The 21,562-nt window shown below is 41.6% G+C and overlaps 1 protein-coding gene across 1 annotated transcript in view; it reads left to right on the plus strand.

Annotated features, from left to right (window-relative positions):
* Positions 1–7,864, plus strand: part of Msn (moesin) — a 74,590-nt gene extending 66,726 nt beyond the window's left edge. The window contains exons 8-13 of the mRNA XM_028888864.2: positions 708–871; positions 3,058–3,188; positions 3,407–3,567; positions 4,667–4,759; positions 5,114–5,338; positions 5,802–7,864. Of these exons, the coding sequence (XP_028744697.1) occupies positions 708–871; positions 3,058–3,188; positions 3,407–3,567; positions 4,667–4,759; positions 5,114–5,338; positions 5,802–5,966 (939 nt within the window). The 3' untranslated portion in view covers positions 5,967–7,864. The remainder of the gene's footprint in view (positions 1–707; positions 872–3,057; positions 3,189–3,406; positions 3,568–4,666; positions 4,760–5,113; positions 5,339–5,801) is intronic.
* The last annotated feature ends 13,698 nt before the right edge of the window (positions 7,865–21,562 follow it).

Raw genomic sequence — 21,562 nt, forward strand, 5'->3', positions numbered from 1 at the left:
AACACCTGCACTCAAGCCCGTGGTCCTAATCATCCTCTATGTGGACCTGCTGGGTAAAGCCACGAGGAACCCAAGAACGGGCTCCCACAGGACATACAGAACATCCCACAGCAAAATACTGTAGCAGAAAAAGACACTTCTGATGAAGTATTTTGGGGTGCTTTATTAAAAAGATTTCTTTTTCAGTTTTCCATGTTTATTTTGTGTGGAGGGGTGGAAGGATAAGCATTCCATGATGCACATGTGGAGTTCAGAGGACGGCTTCCTAGAATTGGTTTTCTTTCTCTATGCTGTTTTCGGGCTTGGTCCAGGCACCTTTACTTCCTGAGCCATGCATCTTGCTGGCCCCTGGCTGCATTTCATGTCCAGAATTGGAGAAAAGAGCACCAGTGTCTAAGATAAGAATCATGGGTTCTAGTCTCTAGTCTGCCAGTACACTGACAACTGACTCTGGAAAAATCATTTTCTTACTCTGGTAACTAGTATTCCCACTGGAATGCAAATGATTGGATTGCACAGTCTTTCCAGTACTTTTGACTTTAGCTTTACAGAAGCCAGAAGGTCACTTTCACCCTTTCCTCAAAAGTTGAAATTTTTAAAAATTTATTATTTTATTACTGGTATGTATGTGCATGTATGTGTTTGCTCGAGGACTTATGTGAGCCATCTTGTCAGCCCTAAAGACTCAACTGCTGATTTCCCTCTAGGACTTTGTGTTCTATGCTCCCCGGCTTCGGATTAACAAGAGGATCTTGGCCCTGTGCATGGGGAATCATGAGCTGTACATGCGTCGGCGTAAGCCTGACACCATTGAGGTTCAGCAGATGAAGGCACAGGCCCGGGAGGAGAAGCACCAGAAGCAGATGGAGCGGTAGGTGCTAGAGTGTTGGAGTTAGGATGACTGCTGTGGTAAGGAACTTGCTAAGAGGTTCCTAGACTGCTTAGGGTGTCAAATCAGCCCAAGACCAGGACTTGTGAGCTGTGGAGGGGAGGAAACCTCATGTATTCAGTTTCAGATCAGTTTTATTTCTTAAAAACAGGCATCAGAAGTGTAGGCTTTCAGGGGTTACAGGAGGGAAGAACCTCTTCCAGTACTCTTCCCCCTCAATCGCCTCCTCACCCACCCCCAGTCTACCTGAGAAATCTGTTCTATTTCCTCTTCCCAGGGAGATCCAAGCATACCCCCTTGAGTGCTCCTAAACAGCTAAGTAATATTCCATTGTGTAAATATACCACATTTTCTTTATCCATTCTTTAGTTGAAGGACATCTACGTTGTTTCCAGGTTCTGGCTACTATGAATAAAGCTGCTATGAACATAGTTAAGCAAGTGTCCTTGTGATAGGATGGAGCATCCTTTGGGTATATGCCCAAGAGTGGTATAGCTGGGTCTGGAGGTAGATCAATTCCCAATTTTCTGAGAAACCACCATATTGGTTTCCAAAGTGGCTATAGACGTTTATACTTCCACAAAGGTCCTGCAAGTTCAAGGCCAGTCAGGAATAAATAGTAAGACCCTGTCTTAAATAATGAAAATGAGCAGAACCTGGTTCTAATACATATAGATATATATTTGTGTGTCAATCTTAATTATGTGTGTGTATGCATATGTATATATGTATATATATATGTACATGTGTATGTTTTGTATGTGTATCTGTTTGTGTCACACACACACACACACACACACACACACACACACACACACACACACAACTAAGTTTGACTTTCCCCCTCAACACAGGTTTGGACTCAAAGTCCTGTGAATGTCAGGTAGGTACTCTATCACTGAGCTATTTCGACAGCCCAGAGTTCTCATTTATTAAGAGAAAAAATTGCCAAGATTTGGGGAGCAGTTGACCGAACTAGAACATATTCTGTAGGACCTCACAATCTAGCAAGAAAGAGAATGAAGGAAATACATACACGTATATGCTCACACTGTCTTGCTTACATAGTCTTGAGGTACAAAAGCTATGCCATTCATTCCCTTAAATATTTATTGAGCAGTGAAAAAATGGTGAAACATTCCTCATCTTATGAAGCTGTCATTCTTGTAGGAGAATTTTTTTTTTAAAGACAAGTGTTTCTCTGTGTAGCACTGGTTATCCTAGAACTCACTGTGTAGACCATGCTGGCCTTGAACTTAGAGATCTGCCTGCCCCTGCCTCCCAAGTGCTGGAATTAAAGGCGTGCATCACCACCACTTATCATTCTAGTAGGAGAAGACAGATAAAATAAACAAATTGCTTAGCATATGCAATAGTGAAAAGTACTATGAAAAAGTGTGTGTGCCAAGTGTTCTGAAAGGTCTAAGAGTGAAGACATGTAGCCAAGGTCTTAGTATGCTTCCTAGTGGGTGGAGTGTGGCTCAGCAGTTAAGAGCATTTGCTGCTCTTGCAGAAAACCCAGGTTTGGTTCCCGGCACCCACATGGCAGCTTTCAACCATCTAACTCTACTTCTAGGGGATATGGTACCTTCTAGATTCTGTGGATACTGCATGCATGTTGTGCATTTATATACACACAGGAAAAACACACATAAAATAAAAATTAATAAAGTCTTTTAAAAATGTTTCTTTAAATAGGTAGCAAGGTCAGAAAAAGCAAATACGTATTCTATATCTGCAACAAAATCTGGGAAAAGGGAACCTGAAGCTAGGGTTTAAGGCAAGCAAAGTTAGCCCTAGCTGTAGACTTGAAGCACAAAAGGCAAATTCACCTTGCTATAAAGCTACGAGGCAGAGTGCAAAAGTTAGTAAATCATTTTCCAGATGGAAGGTTGAGAACAAGAGCAAAGCCATCTAATCTAGTTGGTTGCCTGCAGTACCAGCATTCCTGTTTAGGTCTCACGAATTCCAGGTAAATGGACTGAGCTTGGAAATCTATGCAGGGCCATGATGTGGTGGCTAGATTATGGATGAAATGGAGAGTGTTCCTTGTTCTCAAGTTCTGCCTTATGTTGGGAGGGTGGGGACTAACAGACGCAGGTCCTGGAATTCCTCCAGATTCCATCCAGCCTTGGTAGCCTGCTAACATCCTTCCTTTGCTTTTCTAGGGCTCTGCTGGAAAACGAGAAGAAGAAGCGTGAGCTTGCAGAGAAAGAGAAGGAGAAGATTGAACGGGAGAAGGAAGAGCTGATGGAGAAGCTGAAGCAGATCGAGGAGCAGACTAAGAAGGCTCAGCAAGGTGAGGCTTGGAGTCATGGCGGAGGCTGAGTTTCCCTAGAACCTTTTCCCTGAACTGCAGAACAAGACTTATGCCAGGTGTGGCCACGGAGTAGATCAGGAATTTATCAAGAAAAGTTCTTGGAACTATTGTGCTATGAAGGGGAAATTTCCCAGGAAGCAAGTTAGTAGGCCATCTGCATCTGAAAGCCCTCCATCGATTTTCTCCTTTTCTATTAGAACTGGAAGAACAGACCCGCAGGGCCCTAGAACTTGAGCAAGAACGGAAACGGGCCCAGAGTGAGGCTGAAAAACTGGCTAAGGAGCGCCAAGAAGCTGAAGAAGCCAAGGAGGCCCTGCTGCAGGCTTCTCGGGACCAGAAGAAGACCCAGGAACAGCTGGTAAAGTGACATCCTGGGCTGGGGTTGTGTGCCTGCGTTTTTTTCTTGTTTGGCTCCCTATGGGTTTATAAATTCCTTTGCCTGTGTAATGGAGTCTTTCTAGCTTGTTTGTATGTCAAAGGTCTCTAAGAGTTCATTCAAAAGCAATCTAAAGTGTCATTAGTACAACCCACAGTCTTCCATAGTCATGATAGTCATGGAATTTTATTTACTTTCTTGCTTTTTTTTTTTAATCTTTTTGAGACAGGGTTTCTCTGTGTACCACCGCCCGGCTTATTTACTTTCTTAAATAGTAGTCTGATCCCGTAACCTAAGGAAGGAAAAGGAAGAGTATATCTATCACATGTTGCTTTAGCCACATTTCTTCTTTCCTTGCTTTCTTGTTTCTTTCCTCAGTAGCCCTATACAGAATAATGTGACTAGACAAGGAACTTGAGAATCATGGAGGCTGAGAGACTTGTCAAAGGTTACAGCTGTGTTTGATGAAGGATTCCAACCCTTTCTGTCTCTGTCGGAAAGATTCCCTCCCTGACATCATGTACAAAACTAGGGTTCTGTGACTTGGAAGTTAAGCATCTAGGGCCAAATTTCCTTAATATAGTCCCTTCTCTTGTAGTATTGGTGTACTAGTATCTCTCAGGAAAAAGATGCCATGAGGAATTTGCTCAAGGGATAAGCAGATGTATAAACTTTTCCCATTGTATAAATTGCCTTATGATATTAGTATGTATTTGTTCTGGTAGCAGTCTTGGTGGAGTCCTAAAACAGCAGTGAAGCATTTGCTACTTCAGGCACTGACTTCAAAGCTTTGCTGAGGCCTCACTGCATGTACATTTGGCAACATTAAGAGGGGACGAGGGAAAGAAGAGGGGCAGAGATGACCAATTGTCTGCCTTTAGGAGGCCTGTAGTCCAGGAGGGGAGCTGTGACTCATGAAGGTATAAAGTAAAGGGTGGAGTAATTCGGTTAAGAGTCCTTAGGGCAACAAGAAATGGAACAGCCAATTACCTGCCAGGTCCACAGAGGAACCGGGGTTCCAGACATCTGGCCTCTGAAAACCCCAATGTCAAGCCCTTACAGGCTTCTAATGTGCTTATAGGCTTCAGAAATGGCAGAGCTGACATCACGGATCTCTCAGTTGGAGATGGCCCGGAAGAAGAAGGAGAGCGAAGCTGTGGAATGGCAGCAAAAGGTAAAACACAGAATCCAGAGCAAAGCATTGTGGGAAAGAGTGTGCTATATGTGTATATTCCAATTCTTACATTACTTAGATTTAGAAGCCCTGCTTTTTAGACAACCCCCCCTTTTTTTTTTACAGTTTTTATGGGAGAATGTGCTCAAAGGTTTCTCAAGTACTTTAGAATTCCCCAATACCCGTGGGAAGTTGATACAATCACTCTTATTGTCACTTAAAAAAAAAGTCTCAGGATCAAGCTAATAAAACCATTTGTTCTAACTGGTCTCTTACTAGACATGTCTTTCTAGGTGTAGTTAGGTTACCACCAGTTACCTGATCTGACTGCCAGTCCTTCTGTTTCTGTCACAGGCCCAAATGGTACAGGAGGACTTGGAGAAGACTCGTGCTGAGCTGAAGACTGCCATGAGTACCCCTCACGTGGCAGAGCCTGCTGAGAATGAACAGGATGAACAGGATGAGAATGGGGCAGAGGCCAGTGCTGACCTGCGGGCTGATGCTATGGCCAAGGACCGCAGTGAAGAGGAACGTACCACTGAGGCAGAGAAGAATGAGCGTGTGCAGAAGCATCTTAAGGTATCCAGGCAGGGCCAACAGGTCAAGGAGACTGCGTAATGACTTAATAGCTAATGACCTTTAGAACCAGGGTGTCCAAGCTGTAGTCTGTGCCAGTGATGAATAGGAGTCTAGGACTATGGAAACTTGACGGGAAGACAGTTTCTCTTACTAATCACACCCGAGAGCATGTCATTTAGCTCCCTTCTACTTCCTGCTCCCTTCTTATATTCAGAAAATATCTAGCTAACTAAATTACGACTTGAATATTTGGAATATTATTCTGATTGTTCTATTCTCAAGAGATAGCCATCATTAATCCATCCTACACTGTGTGTATGTGGCGCTGGTGAGTGTGCATGTGCATATGGTTTATGTGGGTTGGAAAGAGGAGAAAAAAATAAAAAAGAAGAGAAATCTGATCAAAGACGTGGAACTGAAATGAGAGGAAGCCATTGACACCTGACCTCTTGCATCCTCACAGGCCCTTACTTCAGAGCTGGCCAATGCCCGAGATGAGTCCAAGAAGACTGCCAATGACATGATCCATGCTGAGAACATGCGACTGGGACGAGACAAATACAAGACGCTGCGCCAAATCCGGCAGGGCAATACCAAACAGCGTATTGATGAGTTTGAGTCCATGTAGTGGGCATTCAGCTTTTAGGCGCCCCTCCTCCTTCTTCCTTGTCCCCACACTCCTATAGTTTTGCCTGACTAACACTGTGCTGGAGCCACTAACTAGAAAAGCCTTGGAGCCATGCCAAGCATTCAGTATAGCCATGGGACCAAATTTAGCCCTTCAGTCTCCCCACTCAGATCCCTGGGCAAACAAATGGCCCACTATGGTGCCAATGGAGTCTCCTTCTCCTTCTCTGTCATAGTCAACCTAGCTTTCTAGAATAGATCATACTGCCACTCCTCAGAGGCTCACTCCTTTTGATTGGACAAGCACTCCCCACCCACACTTACTGTTTTCCTCTGGGACTCAAGTGTGAAATAGGTTGATAGCTAGCTCCCATCCCTTGCCTTTTTCTTCTGAATCCTATGATTTGCAAAGTTAGGGTGTTGTGTGGTTTAGGGACAGAATTAAGGCCTTGATTCAATCATTTAGTATGTCAACTGAGCTAGGATTTGGCCTCTTAAATGTCCATCCCTTTTAGAGTTATTTAGGCTTTGCAATGATTTCTTCTACCTCCCATATTGGGCCTATTACAAATTCAGTCCCAATAAGCCTTGTCCCTGTGTTTAGGGACCCAGTTTCTAATCATGGAGGAATAAAGGGATGAAGGAAACAGTGCATTCTAACAACCTGGAAAGCCTCTTGCCACTGTGCATCTCGGGAACCTTTCTTCTATCAAGTTAGGGCCATGGGTAGGGCTACCCCCATGTTAGTTCATGTTCCTGGTTCCATCTCCAAATCTGTCCCTGTCCTCTCCAGTCTCTAGATCTCTTCCAGCTAGGACAGAGAGGATGAATACCCCTAAACCCAGCCAGTGGCATTTGAAGCTCTTGCCACAGAGGGAGAAATGTTTATGCCTGGCGTTGGTGTTTTCCCTGCCAGGAGTTCTAGACTCCTCTTTCCCTGACCCCAGAGCTAATCGGCCCACTGTTCCTGCTTCACAGACACACATTATGACAAGGAAGAGTAGCCCTTGTCTTTCAGGCTCCCGGTAATCCTTCCTCATCTTACCCAGTCCAAAGTGGTGCGTGGGCCCTGCTTCTGACAACCTTCTAACCCAGGTCTCATCCCTAGTCATGCTGTCCCTTGGAGCTACATATGGAAAGCTGCTGGCTATTCTGGTCTCGTCCCTTCACACCCCCACACCCCTTTCTCCACTTTGGAGCAGCTGTTTCCTCCTCTGTGTCACAAGTGTGCTCTTCTCATTTTTACCAGTATTATATATTCTAGTGATATCTAACTCGATATTGATTTTGACTTTTTTTTTTTTTTTTTTGCTAATGCACTATTAGAGATACTAGTCTTGGGACAGGATTATTTTAGCTTCATTATTTTTACTACCCCAACCCCATGTCTGGGAAGTATATACTATATTAGAAAATGATATTTTGCCAAAAACAATATGTAAGAAGACTTCAGTATTAGTGATTTGCCTGTCACTATAGGTCATACAATCCATTTAAAATGTACTTAATATTTGGTTTTATTGTTCCTGTTTGCCTTTTCCCCAGGGTTCAGTCCCCCAGAGGCTTTATTGTCCCTTCATGCAGTATCCCTAGCCCAGAGCCTTCCTCAGCCCATGCCCCTTCTACTTCACCTTGGGGAATCTTATATGCATTGCTGTGAATTATATTGACACTCGGTGAGCTGCCCTATATTGGCTAAATTCAAACCTGGAATTGTGGGGGCAATCTAGCTGCATTAAGGGCAATAACCCACCCCCCACAGAGACTGGGGAGAAGGTTAGAATTTTTATTCAGGTTTTTTTGTGTATTTTTGTTTTTTAAATAATTGTTTTGGAGGGGTTTATGCTCAATCTGTGTTCTATTTCAGTGCCAATAAAATTTAGGAAGACTTCACTGTGACTCGGTCTTTCTTTCTGCGTATTTCATTGTAGTTTCTGGTCTCCAGGCTCCCTTTCTATCTTTTATCTCATTTTACTTTGATTTAAGTTCTAGTGGAAGGAGGAATGTGATTATCCTCATTTTAATAGGAAGCATTGCCTTTAAAGACCACCGAAACAAGAGTAGCCAGCTGAGGTCCTGAGGTTACAGGTGTGGTAGAACTGGCAGATCTGTTCTTTTTGTGCTACTTCATGCCATGTTTTCCGGGATGGGTTGGAGAGAGAGATCAGCTGGTACAGGCTAAGGCTCACAACCCAGTTGTTTGGTGTGGTTATGGGACCTGTATTAACCAGGTGATACTCCTAGACTTTCTTGGCACTGGAGCATTGGAGCTTTGAGACCATGTAACCCAGGTTGGCCTTAACTTCAAGGCTCTCTTGCTTTTGTCTCCTCAGTGCTGAGATTACAGGCATGTGCCAGCAAGCATGGTTAGGCTCCTTATCTCTGGCACACCCCTGGGAGGGTCAGCCCGTTCTGCCTCCTTGTCTGGAAGATTTCTGACTCATCTTGTTCCCTACCTCCCTTCCTTTACTGCACTGCCAATAAAAGACAGGGGAACTATCTTGGGTCTTGTTATAGAAAATGGTGGAAGATGTTGAATGAAGGCTGATATAGCATGTGATTCTTTGGAGTTTATAAAGCACGTAAATTCTGTAGCTTAGATATGGCTATCTTCCTATTGTAGATGAAGAAACTGAGGTCCAGATAACGTTCTAAACTTTCTTGGCTCTGACATTCCCACTTGTTCCTGTCTTGGGAAGTAAAAATTTGGAAGGAAAATTAATTTATCACACCCACATTTTAAATTCTCACAACAATCCTTTGGTAACTTGTCTGCTAAATATAATACTTTAGAGACTAATTTTTCAAATATTGGAAAAGTTTTAGCTTTTGAGGCAAACTGTCAGTTCTGCATGGAGTCTGAGGCCAGCTTGGGCTCTCTGACACTGTCTCAAAAAATAGAACAAACAAACAAACAAACAAATCCTCAGATCAAAAAGGACAAGGCCCAGTGGCACAGATTTGTAATCCCAGCTACTCAGGAGGCATGGCCATCACACCCTTGACAGGCCCGGGCTACGGAATGAGTTCTAGGCAATCCTCGACTACTAAGAGCTCTTAAAAAAAAAAAAAAAGAAGAAAGCAAGGAAGGAAGGAAGGAAGGAAGGAAGGAAGGAAGGAAGGAAGGAAGGAAGGAGGACTATTTGAGGAAATGAAGGAATGCAGGCAAGGGTGTCAAGGTGTACAGGAGGAGGGGGGATGAATAAAAACGAAGTATATTGATGAATAAAAATACCATAAAGAAACCCATTTCTTTGTATGCTCACCAAAGAGTGCTAATAAGGAAAATGGAAAGGGAGAGAAGAGGACTAAGGATGCAGTTCAGTGGTAGAATGCTTTTCTAGCATTCATGAGGCCTTAATTCCACATCAAGAAATGAGCAATATAAATTTAAAAGACTAGATGAGTGTGGTTAGGTTAAGGGTTTTGCGATAGAGAGATTAGACATGATGCTGTAATATCCAGATCATTCTAGTGTGGTCACAAGACCCCTTAAAAGATGGAGAGGGTGACCTAAATGAAGACGCAATGTTGCTGGCTTTGAAGAGGGAGTAGGAACCAAGGAATTTTAATGACCTCTGCAAACTGGCCCCCAAAACTAAGATAATACAGTGCAGTGAGGTTTTTTGTTTGTTTGTTTTGGTTCATTTGTTTGAGACAGGCTTTCAAACCATAGCCCAGATTGTCCTGGAACTTACTATGTAGACCAGGCTGGCCTCCCATTTATGGAAATCCTACCCCTGTCTTCCAAGTACAACTATTATAGATGTGAAGGATCTATCAGGCTTGCATTTGTGTCGTTTCAAATTACTGTTTCACACTTTTATATTTTGAAAAGTTCTCCATTCTAGGAATGACAGTGCTACAAAAGTAAAGAATAGATTAGTGGTTTCCTGTAGTTTAGGAGCAAGGTGGAAAAGCTGATCACGGGGCTACAGCATTCTAACAACGGCAATATTATACACAATAATGTTTATCTGGGGGAGGTCAGCCTGGGTTACACAATGAGTTTCAGACTTTCCTTAAATAAAGAAACAAACAAGTAAATAAATAAGCAAAAAAAAGGAACAGGGTAGAAAATATGCAGAGTAGAGCTTGTGTGAGAAGTAGGTGTGCCTGTAAGATCCTAACTGTCTCAATGTTTTTATCTTGGCAGTGATGCATGATCATTTATAGGATGCCACCACCAGACGGACCTGAGTAAAGTGTCTATGTAGTTAGTGCCGCCATTGTTTCTTTTTCTGAAAGATAATTCTGCTTTGTTTTACATATATGAATGCTTTGCCTGCATGTATATTTGTGCACCGTGTGCATGCCCGCTGCCCTTAGAAACAGAAATGTGTGTCAGATCCCCTGGAATTGAAGTTACAGAAGGGAGTGAGCTGCCATGTAGGTATTGAGTCCTGAACCTGTGTCCTGTGAGAGCAACAAGTACTCTAGACCTACTGAGCCATCTCCAGCCCCTCTTTGTTATTTCTTACAACTGCATATGAGTCTCTGATGTGACTTAGTCTGAAAAAATGAGTGGGAGAGAAGGAGCGTAGTGGGATAGTGAGCATGAGCAAAATCCAACTGTATATATGAAAATATAATGAAACTTGTTATTTTGTACACTGTAGATAAACAGTGACTGCTTGTATCTGCCAAATGGCACAGCAATATTATATACAATAATGTTTATCTGGAAACATCTCAAACTTGAATTAAGAGAATAAACAAAACCCCAGCATATTTATACAATACATCACTCAGGAATATAAGTAAATGTATTACTGAAACATATATATGGGTGAGCTCATAGATATGTTGTATAAAACAAGGAAAACATAAAAGAGAATATGTGGTCTAATTCTTTTTTGATTTAAAAATCAAGTTATATTTTAAAAGTACAGCATATAAAAATTTGATTAGTGGTAGAGTCCTGGTAATCCAGGTAAAATCCTTCAGCAGTATTAGAGCATATGACTCCTTTGCATTTACCGTCAGAAGACAAATCCAGCATGGGTAATAAACACAGAGCAGAAATCCAACATTCAATACAATCCCAACAATGAGTCATTTCATGCAAAAATAGGTCAGAACTCTAAGTCAGCAGGCTGCTCTCTTGCTGTGTCTAATTAAAATTTTTGAAGCAGGAAGTGTAGTTAATGCTTGAAGTTTTAATTTCAACAAGAAATTCTGAAAATGCCTCAGCATCCTCAAGTGAAGGAAGGGAGCCAGCTTCATTGTGTACGTCTAAGAGAAACAGAGCTTGTTCCAGGCAGAGAGTAAGCGAGCTGTGTCTGAGAGGAAATGCTGGTATCTGTCCTTACAAAGTGCCATCTGGAAGATGGGGAAGTGGGAGCCATGATGTCATTCCTCCATCTGTCCTTATGCCCATAAGCACACTTTAATCAACTGTCAATGGCTTGATACTCATATTTTGAATGGTAAAATGGGGGTGCAGCAGTAACAGAGAAAGAAATGTTACTGATAGACTTCACAAATTGCAACATGAGATTCCGTTGAGTTTTAGAAAGAAATGACCACACGTAAACAAAAATGGGGGTGGAGAGAATCCCACATCTGCTTTCCATCATCAAACAGTCAAAGCACTGGACAGCAGAGAGGTTGAATTAGCTGATATACCCTAGAATTGCATCTGGTTGCCTGGCTCAACCAAAACAATTCTCTGAGAAAATGAAATATACATCACCTGAAGTCCATGAAATTCACATGCCTGGGAAAACTTAAATCACTTCAAGAGGAAGCCTGATTTTAATGATTCCTAGATCTCTGAGACATACTCCTGTGCAAATCCTTCATTTCCAGTTCATGCATGCTGCCTTGAATAGGATTAACAGAAAGATCTGTCATCTTCACAGCCTGAAGGCATTGCTCAGGGCTGCAGGCTTAAACCATGCCCATCACTCCCCTGTACTCTGCTGGAAGGAAGCGGGTTCTTCCCATATGGCACCAGTTTCCGGAGCACTTAGCCATATGCCCACAGTGTCCTGTATCCATGGCCACCAGATACAGCAGACCAGCCATTAGCCCTCAGCCCTCACTATTGTCTCACCATCACCTAAAGAATCTGCAATGCTTGCAAGCCCGCTGCCAGAGAGAAAATGACTCCTCAGTAACTGCCGTTCCGTTATAATTCTATTTACATGGCATTCTAGAACAGGTGTGATTTCGTGGAGCTAGATTGGAGAAGTTGACCGGAAAACAGCATTAAGGAACAAAACTTCAGGATGTTGAATGCAGATAAATCTTTTTTTTTTTTTTTTTTTTTTTTTTTTTGGTTTTTCGAGACAGGGTTTCTCTGTGTAGCTTTGCGCCTTTCCTGGAGCTCACTTGGTAGCCCAGGCTGGCCTCGAACTCACAGAGACCCGCCTGGCTCTGCCTCCCGAGTGCTGAGATTAAAGGCGTGCGCCACCAACGCCCGGCCGCAGATAAATCTTTTTAAAGAAGGAGTCTTTCACCATGGTAGATAGATTCTTCAACACAGGCAGAAAAAAGGGGGTTAGAACTTCTGTTTGTAGGAACCAGGAAGTTAAAGGAGTTATACTATACCGTCCTTGCTATAGCCCTCCAGAAGAGTGTAGCTGCAGGGGCCTGGTTGCTTAATTTGAATCTTAGTTCTACTTCTCTAATCCTGTGCAAGTGATACATGTTCTTGCTGTACTGGGCTTTATATTTGCAAAGTAATAATATCTGTATACTTCAGAGTTTTGTGGATTATTAAATTATTACATGTATGGAAAACATATATCTTTCACTGAAAAAGTTAGAAAATCACCTTATTTCCCAGAGTGTATCATAATCAATTGGTGCGTTTAAAATAGATTGCTGGGTGTGGAGTATTCCATACTAAGTGTAGTGGCACATCCCAGAAACCTCAGGAGACTGAGTCAGGAGGGTTATAGGATCAAGGTCTACTTGGACTATAAAGCAAGACACTGTTGGAGAGCCACCGTTCTGGAGTCTAGAGTAGACCAAAGCTTGCATGGGTGGAGGTCTAGAGAGAGAAGTGACTCATCTATGTTCACAAAGCTGCCAGCCAGAGGTGCACTTAGATCTTGTTTCATTAGTGCATTCTCTGGGTCAGGCCTTCCTTATTCTTACAATGTTGCCTTAAGCTTAGAATTAGTGCTGCTTTACCAAACTTAATTACCATGTCTGTTATTATACTGCACCTACTATCTGCTTTTACTGGAGAGACTGTCCTGCTGAAATGAAGAAGGAGCACTCTCCTACATTTGAGGTGGTGGTAATGAACAGCCCTAGTCTTTCTTATTGTACTTGATGTCCACATCATGACTCTGGGTTCCTTTTCACGGAATTATTAAAGTCTGCCTACCAAAATAAATGTTGGGTAGATTGCAGGGAGGAGATTAACCCCTTCAGCCACGTGTACTTGTGCATATCTTTAATACCAGCACTAGAGAGGCATGGGCGGGTGCATCCGGATGAGTTCCAGGCCAGCCAGGGCTACAGAGTGAAACCTTGTTTCAAACAGCAAAAAAAAAAAAAAAAAAAAAAAAAAAAAAAAAAAAAAAAAGTCATACTATTTTTGGTAATGTAAAATGGTGTCACCACTTTAGAAAACGGTTTGTTCCTTAAAAACAATATAAGGGATAAAAATGTGGCATGGTGGGAAAGAATGTGGCATAGTGGTAGAAAACTTGACTAGCATGCATGAGACCCTTGATTTTATCCATAAAACCTTCAAAACTTAAGTATAGTTTCCATATGGCCTTGAAGTTCCATAGTTGTACACCCAAGAAAAATGCCAATATATGTCAATCATAAAATGTACATGCAAGAATGTTTACCTATCATTTACAAAGATCTGGGTTCGGAGGCAGAGGCAGGCGGATCTCTGTGAGTTCGAGGCCAGCCTGGGCTACCAAGTGAGTTCCAGGAAAGGCGCAAAGCTACATAGAGAAACCCTGTCTCGAAAAACCAAAAAAAAAAAAAAAAAACAAAGATCTGGGTTCAATGTCCAGAACCACGAAAAATTTATACACAAATATTAATAGTCATATTCTAACCAAAGTGGAAAAAATTTGAAATAGTTGTCAACTTGGATAAGTATGGGAAATCTGATGGAGGCATTTTCTGAATTGAGGTTCCTCTGTCCACATAACTGTTGCTTGTGTTGGGTTGACAAAAAACTAGCAGGATACCATTTCACCCCATTCAGCTATTATCAAGAATGCAGACAACAAATAATGGCAAGAATGTGAGGAACAATCACTCCTAGTCGTTGCTGGTGGGATTATAATCTAGTATGTCCAATGATGGAAGTCAGTATAGAGTTTTCTCAAAGTGTTAAAAATAGAACAACCATATGTCCCAGCTACACAACTCCTTGGGGGTGTGTCCAAAGAACTATATATGTATATATCCTACTACAGAGATGCTATCACATCCACATGTACAATGGAGTTGTATTCAACTATAAAGGAAACTGAAAGTATGAAACTTGCAGAAAAATAGTTGATCAGGAAAGTACTATACTAAGCAAGGTAACCCAGAGTCAGACAAAAAACCTGCATGTTCTTCCTCTTACGAAGCACGTCTCTCTCTCTCTCTCTCTCTCTCTCTCTCTCTCTCTCTCTCTCTCTCTCTCTCTCTCTCTCTCTCTCTCTCTCTCCTTCTCTCTCTCTCTCTCTCTCTCTCTCTCTCTCTCTCTCTCTTTCTGTGTGTGTGTGTGTGTGTGTGTGTGTGTGTGCGCGCGCGCGCAACATTTCTATAAATGGGTACAAATGTTGGTAAAGCCTAAAAACCTAGAAAGGAGACCAAAAGAGAATGAAAAGATGTGCAGAGGAATGGAGATAGGCAAGAGATCCCAGGTGACAGGGATGCTGAAAGGAGAATGGGGACGGGGTAATATAAGGGGACACAGAGGGATGGACAGCATGAGGAGAAGAAGAATCAACTAGACCAGATTTCGTGTTTGGAAATTCTACAATGAAGCCTAATATTTTATCCTAATTAACAAATAAAAATAAGTATGAAGTGCTTCATGCTGAAAGAATGTCACCCTAGACAGCAACTTGATTCCATACATGGAAAAAGAGAATACTCATACAAATACATATTCTTCTGTTCTCTTGTTTCTATATTTACTTGTGTGTAAAAAATAAAAATAGTGAGAGTGAGAGAGGAGACAGGAGAGAGAAGACACACACACACAAACACACACACACAGAGGGGGGAATTTTGAAAAGTAGAAATAAACATTTGAAAAAGAAGAGGAGCTTTTACTTCTCAATGTATATACTTTATATTTGTTTTTTACATTCAATTTTTTTCAATTATCATAAATTACTGTGGTGAGGGGAGAGTGGAATTAGGGCATGGTATTCTTTTGTGGTTGTTTGTTTTCAATAAGGTTTCATTGGTTGTTGTGTGTTGCTGGAAGTGGATGCTGGGAACTAAACCCAGGTCCTCAGGAAGAGCAGTATGCACTCTTAACCTCTGATTCACTCCTCTAGCCCCTGGAATACTGTAATTCTTCTGAAGCCCTTACTAGCCTAGAACTTGCTATGTGAAGCAATCTAGCCTTGAACATGCAGTACTCCCAGTGCCTCTGTCTCCAAATGCTACAATTACATGTATGTGTACACCACAAAGCCCAGGATAAATTGCTTTAAAATAACATATAAAATAATCCAGGCACAGTGACTCGTGCTCATAATCCTAGCACTCAGAAAGGTAAGGCCAGAGGACTGCAGCGAATTTGAGGCCATTCTGGGCTACATGGAATGTTCTAGGCCGACCTGAGTTATATTGTGAGATTTTGTAATAAAAGAAAAGAAAGAAGAGTTGGGGAGGCTGTTCTGTGTTGAAGAGAACTTGCTGTTCTTATAGAGGACCCTGGTTCAGTTCCCAATCTGTTGGTTCCCAATAACACTGTAACTCCAATTCCAGAGCCAACTCCCTCCCTGGCCTCGAAGAGCATCAGACATGTACATGGAGCACACATACACACAGGATTTAAAAGGGAGTTAGGATGTAGTTCAGTTGATAAGATGCTTACTTAGCATCCAGGAAACTCTGGGTTTGATCCCAGTCATCACATAAAACTGGGTTTGGTGGCACAGGCCTGTAATCTCAGCAGAAGGACCAAAAGATGAATTGGATGCCAGCGTGTGCTGTATGTGATGTGACACTCATCTCAATTATAAAATAAAATACAAAAACTAAATAAAACAGAGAAAGAAAGAAGGAAGGTAGAAGGAAGGAAAAAAGGAGAGGGAGGGAGGAAGAAAGATAGAGGAAGTAGGAGAAGAAAATGTAGAAAATAAAAAAAAACTGAGCGGGGCAGTGGTGGTACACACCTTTAATCCGAGCACTTAGGAAGCAGAGGCAGGCAGATCTCTGTGACAGGTGGATCTCTGTGAGTTCAAGGCCTGCCTGGGCTACAGAGTGAGTTCCAGAAAGGCACAAAGCTACACAGAGAAACCTTGTCTTGCAACCCCCCCCAAAAAAAAAAAAAAACTGAAAGAGAACCAAGAAATTGGCTCAGTGGTAAGGGTGCTTACCACCAAGTCTGATAACCTTAGCTTGATCCCTAGGACTTATATGTTAGAAGTAAAGAACTAATTCTCCCAGTTGTTCTCGGGCCTCTGAACGCGTACTTTGCCACGAGCAAATATGTGTGTTAGAGGACATCCTTAGCTATATAGTGAGTTGAGACCAGCCTGGGCTACATAAGACCTTTTCTCAAAACAAAACAAAATTTTAAAAAAGGTCATGGCTCAGTAGGTAAAGGTGCTTGCCATGCACCTTTAATCCTAGAGTCCACATGAAAGTGGCAGGAGACAATTTATTTCATATTTCCAGGAATAGTGATTGATGTGGGAGGGCCCAGCTCACTGTGGTGGTGCTATCCCCAGGCAGGTTGTATAAGAAGGGTAGTGGAGCAAACCCTGAGGAGCAAGCAAGTAAACAGCACTTGTCCATGGCCTCTGCTTAGTGAGAGAGAGAGAGAGAGAGAGAGAGAGAGAGAGAGAGAGAGAGAGAGAGAGAGAGAGAGAGAGATTTTGTTGGTTTCTTTTGGCAGAAACCAGAAGAAGGCATTGGACGCCCTGGAGCTGGAGTTATAAGTAGTTGTGCCATGCCTGCTGTGGAGACTTGAAACTGAACTCAGGTCCTCAGGAAGGGGAGCAAGTACTCTTAACTACTAAGCCTTCTCTCCAGCCCCTTGTCATTGATTTAGACAAGAATTATACAAAGCAAAATGTATATTATTTTAATCTGGATCCTATAACATACATGAATAGAAACGTAATATATTTGGCATTAATAGCCAAAATGAGATGAGTATTGAGGTATTTGATCCACTTGGAGCTAATTTTTAAAAATTTATTTATTTTTATTTTATGTACATTGGTGTTTTGCCTGCATGCATGTCTGTGTGAGGGTATCAGATCCTCTGAAACAGGAGTTACAGACAGTTGTGAGCTGCCATGTGAGTGCTGGGAATTCAACATGAGCCCTCAGGAAGAAGAGCCAGTGCTCTTAACTGCTGAGCCATCTCTCCAGCCCATGGAGCTAATTTTTTATACATAGTCATAGATAAAGGTATAATCTCATTCTTCTGCATGTGACATCCAGTTTTCCCAGCACAATTGGTTGAAGATGCTATCTTTTCTCCAGCGTGTGTTTTTGCCTCTTTGTTAAATAATAGATAGCTATGGTTGCAAGCACTTAGGTTAGGGTCTTCTAATATGTTTCAAGTGGATTCGACACCACAATTTGAAACCTGAAGTACTAAAACTGTTAGAAAACAATGACAGGCAGCAGCTCACAAGATTCAGGTGTAGGGAAGGACTTTCTGAAGAATACTCCATTTGCTCAGTGATTAAGACCAACAATGGACAAATGAGAACTCATGAAACTAAAAAGTTGCTGTATATCTAGACAAATAATCAATCCATTGAAGAGGAACCCCACAGAATGGGAGGGAATCATTACCAGGTATAGATCTGACAGAAGATTGATGTCCTGAATATGTAGAGAACTCACAAAACAAAGAATCGAGGAAACAAATGGCCCAATTAAAGATGGGCTAGGGATCTAAACAGAGAGTTCTCAAAAGAAGAAATAAAAATAGTTCCAGAATATATCAAAAGTTGCTCACCATTCTTGGCAGTTAGGGAGTTACAGCTTGCAACAACTTTGCGATTTCATCACATCCCAGTCAGAATGGCTAAGATCAATAAAACAGCTGACAACAACTGTCAGTGTGGTTTTGGGGAGAGAACCCTCGTTTTCTGTTGGTGGGAATGCAAATTGGTGCAGTCACTTTGGAATCAGTACGGATAATCTTAGGTGGGGGGGAAGACTAAAAATAAATCTACCATAATACCCACCAATAGCACTCCTTGGCATATACCCAAAGGATGTCATCCTTTCTATACAGATACTTGCTCAATCCTGTTGTTCATTTCTACCCTATTCACAAGAGCTAGAGAGTGAAAACAGTCTAAATGTCCTTCAACAGATAAATGGATAATAAAAATGTGGTCTATATGCACAATGGGATACTATTCAGCTGGGAAGAAAATTGAACATGGAGTGACCACAGAAAGCAGCAAAATATAACGGGACCATAGGTGGGGAAGGGTAAGGAAGGGAATAGCAGGATATAGGTGAAATGAAGCAGGAAATGGAAAAACAGTGAAGAGGATTCTAACTGGCTTGTGGGGAAGGGCAGTCAAAGCAGAAGGAGGAGCAAGGAGAGATATCAGCAAATTTGTTTGATAAAGCCTCAATGAATCCTATTATTTTATATTTATGTAAAATCATACACAAAACATATATACCTATATAATATATACATGTGATATATATTAAGGGAAGTTATGGAACTAGGGCTGACAATGCTCCCCACAAAACCCACAGACTAACAAGAGCCCCAGTACGAGGCACAAGAAATCTTGAGAAGAGTTGGTCTAAGCAGTCAGAGTGACAGCCCAAACAATGCAGACTATGGCTCTTGCTCTTGGTTGCCTATCAGAGTTTGCAGGTAAAATCCTATTGTGGAATACACTGAACACTTGGGGCACAGGAGTCAGATGACTGGAGCTGGATAAAACCTGAAAGCCTCCTTCCTGCCATCTGCCTTCCACAGTTTCAGGAAAAAATTATGCAAACTACCAAGGGAGGGAAGTAATTAATAGCCTTACCCAGCTGTGACACCTATGAACCACAACAATGACCAGCACGGCAAGATATATGTACAGGTGCAATAAATGGTACTCACATGTTGGTGGTAACTAGTACTAGCTAGAAACCTAGTACTATTTATCATGCATTGTAGTAGCAACCTAGGCAGCATCCTAGTCATGAATATTAGAAGAGAATCTATTCCCACCCCTTTGCTAGGTTAGCATAGTTCCCAATCACATTCTGTATCTTATCCTTTTAACTACAGATAAGTGCAGCTGTCACCTCTCAACAAAGAAGTTGCTCTTTGTAGCTAATGGAGAACATCACAGAAAATCACAAGGGGACACAATGCAGAGAGCAGTGGATAATGGGGATTACAGGTTCAATGGAAACATCTACATCACAGCTCCTGCATCTATGGCTCAGGGAACTCGTAGGGAAGGCACAGAAAGATGATAAGAGCCAGAATACCAGGAAATCCACTGTGAAACAGTCTCTCATAGAAATAGCTGCATGAAAAAGTTCTGAGCATTAGCATTTTAATAGATATACTAACACGGAAGGAGGACTATCTCATGGGCTCCCACCTCTGGGCAAGGAACTACAAACCACTGATGAGAAAGTTAGCCTTTCTCAGGGATGAGGCCCCTAATTTGTTGTCCAATACAAAGTGGTCAGCCTTGAAACCCATATACACACAAAGAGCTAAAGTGGACTCAGCAGGTTGTATTTATATATTTGTATACATGAGGTGGGTACACTTGGGAAGGGTTGGAAGGAGGAAAGGGATGGGTGAAACTGAAGTAATTAAAAATAAGTATATGCAAGAGCTTTGATGAGACTGATGTAACAATTTGCCTAAAGTGTAGATATCTCTGGAAATTTGCTTTCACAGGACCACATGAGCAAACCAGAAATACGGCATATTAGTTGCTTTTTTCATTGCTGTATTCAAATGTCTCACAAGAAACAACTTAAGGGAGGAAGGGCTTATTTGTGCCCACAGATTCTGATGGAGGGAATGCGGGGGCTTGGGCTCCATCTAGTGGCCATGGACTGCAGAGTGACTTGTTCCATCTCACCTAGCCTACCAGGAAGCAGAGATCTCAGCCAGAATGGGGCCAGCTATAATCTTCTATTCCTGTACCTACATCCCTGTATCAGCAAGCTTGGTCCCATGTCCAAAAGGATCCACTACATTCCCCAGCATCATCACCATCTCAAGACCAAATGTTCAAACATATGAACCTATGGGGGACTTTTTATGTTCAATCCACAATATAGGGGAAATGAAGACATGGAGCTTCAGGTTATCTTTTTCTCTCATAAATTTGTCTCACATTTTTCTTCAAAGTATACATGATACAAGGTCATCTTTGGTGGATTTTTATAGGAAGTAGGATAGATGATGTGATCATGTTCAAGTTATTTTCTTGAGACGTGTGTGTGTGTGTGTGTGTGTGTGTGTGTGTGTGTATGTGTGTGTTGTAGTTTTCTTGGATCAGCACTATTCCTGAGAAGAACATCAGATTATCTTGTGAATGAAACAAGCTTTTGTTTTTTTTTTTGCTCTATGGTACTTGATGGGAAATGTCATGAAAGCTAGGCTATGTGGTTGCTTAGACATTGTTTCTGCTCTAACTCAATGGAGTCTACCTACACTATCATGATGAGTTTCTCTGTCCCTGTATCTGTGAGATATGTTGACAAAAAAACATAACACACTCGAAGTTGGACCCTGCTTTCTCTAGGCCAGGGTAAATAGCATCACACGCTCAGGTCATAACTCCAGGTATGATTTTGACAATCACATTGTTAAAGAGCTGGTTCATATGAGGAGAGACTTTTTCTGAGAAGAGTATGAAAAATTTTAAAGATATTAAGTGATTATATTTGTCACTCATAGTAAGCTTAAGCACATTCATAATACTCTAGAATTATTCTGAGTAAATATGCAATCTATTACTACTATGTCTTTAAGAGACAAATAAAAATGATGACTCTATTAGTAGTTAAAGACTGCAATGATGCTGAATGAGTATACATTTTGCTTGTAAGGCTGAAATATCCCACATAGATAATAAATAGAAATTGCATTGGTGTACTTGGGAAAACTTTGTATTGCTATGACTAATGCTCAAACAAAGAAAAATTACATGAATAGCTCAAATTATAACCATTCTCTTAAAAATAATTTCCTTGTTAAAATGGAAAATACAAAAGGTAAGAAGTAATTTTAGTCCAGGGAAGGATGTAGGACAATCTAACCTTATTAGTGGGAAAGACTTATGTATTCAGTGGAAACCAGAGTTACTGAACAGTAAGCCAAACAGCACTAATTGACAATTTGTTCAAGCTATGACTGTCAGGAGATAGCATGATATACTTACAGGTGTTTTGAGGTTTGGGGCAATGCGAGCCATAGGTAAC

Source organism: Peromyscus leucopus, chromosome X (assembly GCF_004664715.2).
Source record: "Peromyscus leucopus breed LL Stock chromosome X, UCI_PerLeu_2.1, whole genome shotgun sequence".
In the NCBI taxonomy this organism is placed as follows: Eukaryota; Metazoa; Chordata; class Mammalia; order Rodentia; family Cricetidae; genus Peromyscus; species Peromyscus leucopus.